Genomic DNA, 10,000 nt, shown 5'->3' on the forward strand with positions numbered 1-10,000 from the left:
GAAAAAAGATTGTGGAATACTTTAAAAACAACGTTCCTCAGCATCAAATTGCAAAGGCAATTCTCATCATCTACAGTGCATAACATCATCAAAAGATTCAGAGAAACTGGAGAAATCTCTGTGCGTAAGGGACAAGGCCGAAGTCCTTTGTTGGATGCCCGTGGTCTTCGGGCCCTCAGACGACACTGCATCACTCAACGGCATGATTCTGTCATTGACATTACTAAATGGGCCCAGGAATACTTCCAGAAACCACTGTCGGTAAACACAATCCGCAGTGCCATCTGCAGATGCCAACTAAAGCTCTATCATGCAAAAAGGAAGCCATATGTGAACATGGTCCAGAAGTGCATACGGTATGGGCAGCTTGCATGTTTTGGAAGGCACTATGAATGCTGAAAGGTATATAAAGGTTTTAGAGCAACATATGCTCCCCTCCAGATGATGTCTATTTCAGCAGGACAATGCAAAACCACATACTGCAGCTATTACAACAGCATGGCTTCGTAGTAGAAGAGTCCGGGTGCTGAATTGTCTGCCTGCAGTCCAGATCTTTCACCTACAGAGAACATTTGACGCATCATTAAACGAAAAATACGTCAAAGACGACCACGAACTCTTCAGCAGCTGGAAACCTATATCAGGCAAGAATGGGACCAAAACTCCAGAAACTCATAACCTCGATGCCCAGACGTCTTTAAACTGTTTTGAAAAGAAGAGGAGATGCTACACCACGGTAAACATGCCCCCGTCCCAACTATTTTGAGACATCCCTTTATGTTATAGATCTGATGTCAAATAACTTAATTAGTTGCTAGATGTTCTCCCAGCTGAATCTTTTCAAAATTTCTTCATTTTTCAGCCCTTTGTTGCCCCCATGCCAACATTTTTGAGACCTGGAGCAGGCATCAAATTTAAAATGAGCTCATTTAGTGGATAAAAGTGTAAAATTTCTCAGTTTAAACATTTGATATGTTATCTATGTTCTGTTGTGAATAAAATATTGGCTCATGTGATTTGAAAGTCTTTTAGTTTTCATTTTATTCAAATTTAAAAAACATCCCAACATTTCTGGAATTTGGGTTGTATATAATACATGAAATAATAATATAGTATGATTTCTGGAATGTTTAGCAGTTTCAAATGAAATGTAAAAAATTTTTTTTGAAAAGAAAACAAAACAAAAAGAAATTATTATATATGTCTAAACACACACACTCTATAGTCTATATATGAAGTGTTTGATGTGAAGATGTCAGTGTTTCCTGATGAAGCTGAGCGTGTGACTGAAGTTTTTCTGTCTGCAGACGCAGTGCTGCTGAATATCTTCAGATGATGAATGTGTGCGGTGCTTTAACTACAGCAGCACGCGTGATTAATGTCGGCTTATTGTTTATTGCTGCAGGGGCCGAAGCGGGACGGACATAAATAACCCTCCGGACCTCCAACACCGACTCCACCAGCCGCTTCCAAACCCAGCTTCAGCACCGTTTCAGAGCAAAAGTGGCTCCTTGAATGTCTTACTCGAGTCTTACAGCAGGAGAATATTTATTCTGCTCGATATGGTAATAAATGGCTCTTTACTTGTTAATGAAACGTGTCATCGCTGAGATTGATGTGAGCAAACAAAAACAAGAAAAACACCTGCGCATCAGCAGAACACAGCAGTGCAATGATGCCGTGATTTATCCTGCTCAAATCTACATATAAACTAAACATCAATAAATATGTATAAGCCAAAGGCCATAAAGCATCCGCGAGATCATTTTCCACAGATTCCCCGAGTCACGCGGCGTCCCGGATTGCCTCGTTCAGCTAAATTTTATCTGCGCCTCAGGGTCATAAAGTTGAGTATCGACAAAGCCTCACATCGACTTCATCCCGCAAACATTTTTCTTCTGTATGAATATTAGTTTATTGAATAAGTGGCATCTGTTTTCCTCTGCATCACCTCTGGACTGGGGATTTCTTTGTGACGCAGCAGCTGATTTATAGGACTGAACGCAGCCCGGAAAATAGAGCTAAGCAAAAATTTTCCAATACATGCTCGGCCGTGTTTAATTAGGTTTAGAGATGTTACACCAGAAAACATCTCGCTTTGTGAGGCCAAATCATCTGAGGAACATTCTGGAGAAAACATCTCAGCCCTAACATGAAGACGTAAGAGTCAAGTTTACATTCAGTGTTAATGAACGAATCCCATCATTCTGCTCAGATTCACAGAGATCAAGACACACGTCTGAACGGATCTGAATCATCAGAACTCCAGAATTAATTTTAATCTCATTTTTAACTGCACTGACACTATCAGATCAGAATTGAACTTGAACTGAATTATTATGACTCTATTGTCTTCTGTAGAGCTGCTTCACAGCTGAAATTGAATTTTGAATTAAGAATCGAATTTAAGAATTGAATCGTGTTAAGCTGACTGAGACTTGTTATAGCACTTGCATATTATTGCTCTTCTGTTGATTTTGATTGCTTCTATTGTCCTCATTTGTAAGTCGCTGTGGATAAAAGCATCTGCTAAATGACTAAATGTAAATGTAATGTAGAAATACCTGTCGGGGTTCTGTGTGCACACATGCATCTGCAGCAGGATCCTCTGCGTGAAGGTCTTGAAGCACTGGCCGCACTTCCACAGATGCCAGTCACTGAACTCAGAGCTCAGCTGGCTGGTGGAGGTCGGGCTGGCCAGAACACGCTGGTTCTTCCCGCTCATCTGGCTTAGACTGGACTCGACGTGACTCTTGTCCATCAGAGAGAAGCTCCGAGAGCAGGGCGACTGAGGGAAGACCATGGAGCGCGGCAGGAGCAGCGAGGAAGACGAGGGTTTGGGACTCTTGCTGAAGGGCTGGAGCGAGTCGTGACGCGACATTGCCTCGATGACAGTAGACGGCACGTTCACTGCCACAGAAACAGCAGCAGAACATCTGAGTCAAACTGAGAAACACTCTATTACTCCAAATAATACAAATGTGAACCCAAATTAAAAAAAAATAAATTCATGAAATATTTTGCTGCCACAGAAACAGCAGCAGAACATCTGAGTCAAACTGAAAAACACTGTTAAATGTGAACCGAAATAAAATTTTATTTAACAAAAATTTTTGAAATTGAGATTTATGCATCATCTGAAGCTGAATAAGCTTTCCATTGATGTATGGTTTGTTGGACAATATTTGGCGGAGATACAACTATTTGAAAATCTGGAATCTGCACAAAAATCAAAATATTGAGAAAATCGCCTTTAAAGTTGTTCAAATTAAGTTCTTAGCAATGCATATTACTAATCAAAAATGAGGTTTTGATATATTTACGGTAGGAAATTTACAAAATATCTTCATGGAACATGATCTTAATATCCTAATGATTTTTGGTATAAAAGAAAAATCGATAATTTTGACTCATACAATGTATTGTTGGCTATTGCTACAAATATACCCACGTTACATATGACTGGTTTTGTGGTCCAAAAAAGTATGTGTATATATATATATATATATATATATATATATTTTACTGCCACAGAAACACAAGCAGAACATCTGAGTCAAACAGATTACATTTTTATTACTTAAAATAATATAAATATTAACTGAAATAAAATAAAATATTACAAAAAATATTTTTGTTTAATTTATCAAATATTTTATAAATATTTTATAAAAATATTAACTATAATTCAGTTAGCTGCCAAGGCAACATTTCTTATTTTCTTGAAGTACTAAAATACCTAAAACTAAATGAACTAAAACTAGTAAATAAAATAAAAAAAACTATAGTCATATTTAAATAAATAAATACATAAATATATTTTTAAAAAACACATCAAAATTACAACAACAACAAAAAAAAAACTTTACAAAATGAAGACAGAAAATATAAAAATAAAATCTAATTCAAAATATGAACAAAGAATATAACAGCAAGTAAATGATACTAAAATTACACTGGAGTGAAAATTCATTTCAAAATCTGACCATCTGTACAAAGAGTCTTTGATCAATTACACTCCTTTATATACACTACTGTTCAGAAGAGTTTTTTTCCGTGTTTTTGAAAAAAAAGTCTCTTCTGCTCACCAAGGCTGCATTTATTTGATCAAAAATATAGTACAAATTGTGAAATATTATTGTAATTTAAAATATCTGTTTTCTATGTGAATATCTTTTAAAATGTTATTTATTTCTGTGATCAAAGCTGAATTTTCAGCATCATTACTGCAGTCTTCAGTGTCATATGATCCTTCAGAAATCATTCTAATATGCTGATTTGCTGCTTAAGAAACATTTCTGATTATTATCAATGTTGAAAACAGTTGTGCCGTCCGATATTTTTGTGGAAACCGTCATGCATTTTATTTTTCAGGATTCACAGATAAATAGAAAGTTCAAAAGAACTACATTTATTTTAAATAGAAATCATTATAAATGTCTTTACTGTCACTTTTGATCAATTTATTGCATCCTTGATGAATGAAAGTGTTAATTTCTTTAAAAAAAATCTTACTGGCCCCAAACTTTTGAATGCTCATGTATAATTTAATTGGTCACACAGACATAAAGCACAATCTGAACAATTTCTTAAGTGTGGCAAATAAATAACTGTATATCTTTAAAAAATAAATGTATTAAATGTAATAAGTTGATTTATTCTAAAAATGACTAAACAGCATTAGAGAATCAGCCACTGAGTCAGATCTTGGACGAGGAACCGACGTCCTCAGATGCTTTCAAAGACACTTTATATTCAGAAAGGCTGAACCACATTCCAAATTCATCATCACACAGCATGCTGTGCACATAAACACTGAATTAGCCGACTGTAAGACGAGACATGTGAGAGCGCTCTGATTCAATAACGCCAGCGCATTGGATGCAGCATGAAGCATGAATCTCTAGAAATCGTCTGATCACCGCTGAGCGTCAGCCGCAGACCTGAGATTAGACTGAACGTGGAGAAACACAGATGAAAGCTTTGCTCTGCAAGGCAGAGTATCTCAGGACTCCGCTGACCGCACTGATTATATGTTCATCTGAGCAGATCTGAGTCTTCATATATTCAGACTCAAACATGAATCCTGAGCTCCACAGACAAAGTGTCATAACAGCTTCTGATCAGCGAAGAGCTCCTCTCTTGCAGTATTTCTCAACAGCACATCTCTCAGATCACACGACACGCTGTAGAGAGCTCTGTCTAAAAACAACAGTAAGCAGACTGAACTCATAAAGTCTGTCTGCTGTAAACACTGGACTGTCAGACTCGCTCTCTCCTCCAGAAACAGCCTTCGCTGGTGAACATACATGAACGCTGAGCTGGCCGATTCTTCTGATTTATCCATTAATTTATTCATAAATGCACGATGTTAGATTTTTGCCGATATCCGATATGCCGATATTTTCCAAATCATTTTGGACGATAGCCGATGCCGATACCGATATATATTTCCCTTTGTTTTGAAACAACACAAAGTCTCTCCTGTGCAGAAATTATGAACAAATTATTTTTAATTTTGGTTAATTTTGAGCAAAAACATATTTGTTAGAAGTAATAAACTTTATCAAATTAATTTTTTTAATGAGAGTACATTGAAAGCCTTGAAAATAGCTGTAATAAAATCCATCTCTGCTGTGTGTGTTTTTCTCAGACAGATGTATTTTAAACCTTAACATTTTATTTGTGGATTTAACATTAATAGATGGTCTAAGAGAATTCAAAAAATCTTTTAGAGCTCCTTATGTTTAAGTTTTCATAATCCATTTGAAAAAATATATTACATATTTCTGAGTAAATCTGTATATATCAAATTATTTAATTTACAAGTGTCATGTACATTTATTCATGTAAGCTATAGCGTCTGACCTTTAAATCAAAACAGAATCGTGCTTAATTTATTCAGAAACACAAGTATCTTAATGATATTTGTGTATTTTACTTTCATTTTATTACAAGTAGGTCAACAGCACCCACTAAGTAAATAAAACACCTTACCGGATGCGTTAGAAACTGTTGACTCTCACACACCGGACGTGTCATTCTGTAAATGCATTCTAAAATTAAATGCAGCGATACAAAACAGTGAATCTAATCATCTTTCAGGCATAAGTTCACTTCAAGAATGACCACACTGCTGATGTGATCTTATCACTATCACACCCTGAGCACATATGAGCTGTCCGTCTTATCGCCAAAGCATATCGGTATATTTTTTTTCAAATCGGCCGATGTTTACATTTTAAGCCTTTATCGGCCAATTCCGATAACGTTCCGATTATATCGTGCATCCCTAATGTTTTGCTATGATTTTATTTTAAGAATCACCATTTTGAATAAAAATATTAGCAAACATTAGACATGTTGTCAGTCCGCAAACGCTAAGAATTGATGTGACAGCATAGGCTTGCTGGATGATGGCAAAAATCATAATCACAATTATTTTGGTAAGTACTGTAATCATGATTATGTAACATGATTATGAGTGAGCCACATGACCAAAACTTTATACGAGTGATTTATTTAAAGATAGCGATATATATCAAATATATATTTCATGTAAATAAATTTGCTGTGACATCTACATTTTATATAAAGCAAAATTTCATAATTCTCAGTACCACAGCAGAATACCAGGGTAACTCATATGTGTAAAAAAAAAGTCCTCAAAAATTGTTGAGAAATACTAAACAGTCAGTTACACAATAAAAACAAAAAGCAAAGGACAAATACAATAAAAAAGATACAAATGAAATAAGTGCATTTTTATGCAAGTCTAAAGTATTCCGCTAACAGCTTGCAACAGAAATTGAAAAATCGAATGTAAAATAAAACAACATAATCTTCACTGTTAAACAAGAATTAAACTTGCTTTGTTTCTTATTAAAGCTACAAACATCCTTCAGTCAGCAGCAGTGAGTGATTTTCTCTTTGTCTTTTGATGTTTTATTAATATTAAGCACACAGGCGGCAGCAGGAATATTAGGCTGCTGTCACTTTAAGAGCTGCACGGATCCAATTTACTGTTACACATGTATTTTCATTCTCAACTGTTTATGTTCACTTAAGACGTAACCAACGAGAGTTTATGTGAATGATCATTAAGCACTGCATTTTGACACAGTTTTGCGTGTATTTGACCGTTTAAGCGCACCTTAAGCTAAAAGTTCACTTTTCTTGACCGTGTCCTGTTTCAGTGCGAGTTCTCTTTCATGCTTTAAAAAACACAAATAAATTTAATAAACGTTGATAAGTCGAGCACATCCCATTTTGCCACATTACTAATTTGCATGTGACGCTCTAACTTTTGACGCAATGCTACGGTCAAACGTGTCTGTCAAGCGCATGTTTACATAGAAAAGCAATGGAAAAGCAGAAAGCAGTGCAGAAATGCTACTGTATGTGTGATGTTTGATGTTTGATGATGCTGACAGACTGAAAGCTGCTGCTGTTTTCATTCACTGTTAATAATCATCTATTACTGCTGTTGCACTGACAGTCAGAAAGAGCTTGAATCGACTCAACTTAAACTCAACCTCTAAAACGGAATGTTTTGGCTAAGAAATATTTAGTATTTTTCTTATTATAAATTATTTCTGAACATATAGGATATATATGTTTAATACAATATTTGCCTTCATACATCATGCGTCTTTTCTGCAAAGATATTGAACAAGTGAATTTGTTTTACATTTACACCATGTTGAATTTAACTTTCAGTAACACTTCACTAAAGCCTTTATATACAGTATAATGCATTATAAAAGTAGTTTTAATGCATTAATTATGCCTTGTAATGCACCTTATAATGATCTTGTGAATTATTGTAACCACAGCTATAATATATTATAATACTAATCTATTCATCATTAAACCTTTAGAAAGTATAATGCATTAAAACACAAGACAAGCAAACCTTCAAATATTATGATGCATTTTAACTTCTGTTACAATTATGCATGAAAAGATAAAATGTATTAGAACATACATTATGAAAACCTTTATAATGCATTATATAAAGGCTTTAAGTGTTTTTAAGAAAATGTTATTAGAATCATGTTGTAGTTACATTTTCTAAATTGACTAGTTGAACATTTAAAAAAATGGAAATTGTTATCTTGAATCAGATGCACTTATCAGGAGCTCCTGTGAGACTAAATACTCAACATCTACATCTGTAATGTAGGTGAAACATTTACCAAAACCACTGAAACTGAGCAGAACCAGCGTGAACTTCAAGCTTAAACTAAAAACTATTCTGGATGAGATTTGTTCATGTAGCAGCGACTAAATGCGACAACAAACATCTGAATCTGAATGTCGTGGATGTGACAGATGACAAAATCATGGAAAACAAACTTATAATTCCTCAAAAAGGCATCAGCATGTCTGTAATGGAATTAACAAGTGTGTGAATGGTTCAGATGAGATTGATGCAGAAGAGTTTCTCTTACAGTTTTCGTCTTGTGCGACGCACTGCAGCGGGATCCCGAAGAAAGACGTGTAGCTGTCGTTGTACCAAACCAGGAGCTCTGTTCCTCGAGGGATATCTGCACATGCCCGGTAGAAGATACACGACCTGAAACATTCAAACACACTACTTAGAAATCAAAAAGCACATCTGACTATACAAAGACTATAAAATATGTAAATCCACTATAAAATATTCATCCAGAACATGTGACATGTTTGTGAAACTAAAAACAATATTTATTATAAAAAAAGTTTAAATGACGTTAATCAAACTATTTATAAAACAGTGTACATTTCAAATGTATTCAATAAAATGACTATAAAATATGTAAATCCATTAAAATATATTAAATCATTGATTTTCAACAAGTTTGACATATTCTTTATGAAACTAAAAACAAAAAAGGTTCAATCACATTAAATAAACTGTTTATAAAACAAAATGTACATTTAAAATGTATTTAATAAAATTACTCTATGTAAATCCATTATAAAATATAAAATATATCAAATCATTCATTTTCACGAAACATGTATATGTATATATATTTCTACAACAGTTCGGTGGCACGAGTGTGCAGAACTACTTCCCTCTGCCCCGGATTCAAATCTCAGGAACGTTAAGTTGCTTTATTGAAAGCTTATTGTATTACTGTATTAAAAGCTCACTGTATTATGTAGAGTCTTATGTAGAGTATTATGAGAGAGAGATTGACTGAGCGAGTGTGATTACAGCATTCATTCTTCAGATCAGTCTCATATTCACAATAAAACATTAGTTTGAATGTCCGCTGAGGAAAGCGATATCTTTGTCGTACTATCCTTTCATCTGTTAAGCGTGATTTCCAGTGACAGCGCTGATCTGTGCATTTGTTGGCTGCGTCTTACAAAGCTGTTGTTGAAAGTAAAAATAACTTCCTTGCATTTCAGTCTCTTTTAATATAAAAGTCTTTACTGCTGACTTGTAAAAACAGTCTCTTGTTATATATATATATATATATATATATATATAACATATTTGTTGAACAATAATTTTAACAAACAACATCCATTATAAACGTTGCTAGGCAATTCAGTCAGAAAAGTACAAAGGGAGCGCTCTGATATATAGCATTAAAGTTATATAAAATATGACGTGATGAGATTTTGCCCTCAGCCAAAACTATTTGCTCTGGAACAAATAATAGATTAATGAGACCAACGACTGCCCGTTAGATTTACCCAAAACGAATTATATCTCATGTTTAACCACTATAGAGGCATCAGAGCCAGCGGTAAATTCCAGATGATCTGGCCGCCATATTTGTAGCAATAGCCAACAATACATTGCATGGGTCAAAATGATCAATTTTTCTTTTATGCCAAAAATCATTAGGATATTAAGTAAAGATCGAGTTCCATGAAGATATTTTGTAAAGTGCCTACCGTAAATATATCAAAACTTCATTTTTGATTAGTAATATGCATTGCTAAGAACTTCATTTGAACAACTTTAAAGGCGATTTTCTCAATATTTAGATTTTTTTGC

The 10,000-nt window shown here is 34.5% G+C and overlaps 2 protein-coding genes across 3 annotated transcripts in view; one reads left to right on the forward strand and one right to left on the reverse strand.

The window, feature by feature from the left end:
- The window catches only part of cep120 (centrosomal protein 120), a 52,554-nt gene extending 50,970 nt beyond the window's left edge, over positions 1 to 1,584 (forward strand). The window contains exon 21 of the transcript XR_009272468.1: positions 1,406 to 1,584. The gene's annotated coding sequence lies outside the window, so the exon portion shown is untranslated. The remainder of the gene's footprint in view (positions 1 to 1,405) is intronic.
- The window catches only part of prdm6 (PR domain containing 6), a 33,659-nt gene that overhangs the window by 7,046 nt on the left and 16,613 nt on the right, over positions 1 to 10,000 (reverse strand). For both annotated transcript variants that reach the window (XM_058784638.1, XM_058784639.1), the window contains exons 5-6: positions 8,454 to 8,578; positions 2,565 to 2,910 (exon numbers count right to left, since the gene is read on the reverse strand). In XM_058784638.1, coding sequence (XP_058640621.1) covers positions 2,565 to 2,910; positions 8,454 to 8,578 — 471 coding nt within the window. The remainder of the gene's footprint in view (positions 1 to 2,564; positions 2,911 to 8,453; positions 8,579 to 10,000) is intronic.

This window comes from Onychostoma macrolepis, chromosome 08 (assembly GCF_012432095.1).
Source record: "Onychostoma macrolepis isolate SWU-2019 chromosome 08, ASM1243209v1, whole genome shotgun sequence".
NCBI lineage: Eukaryota > Metazoa > Chordata > Actinopteri > Cypriniformes > Cyprinidae > Onychostoma > Onychostoma macrolepis.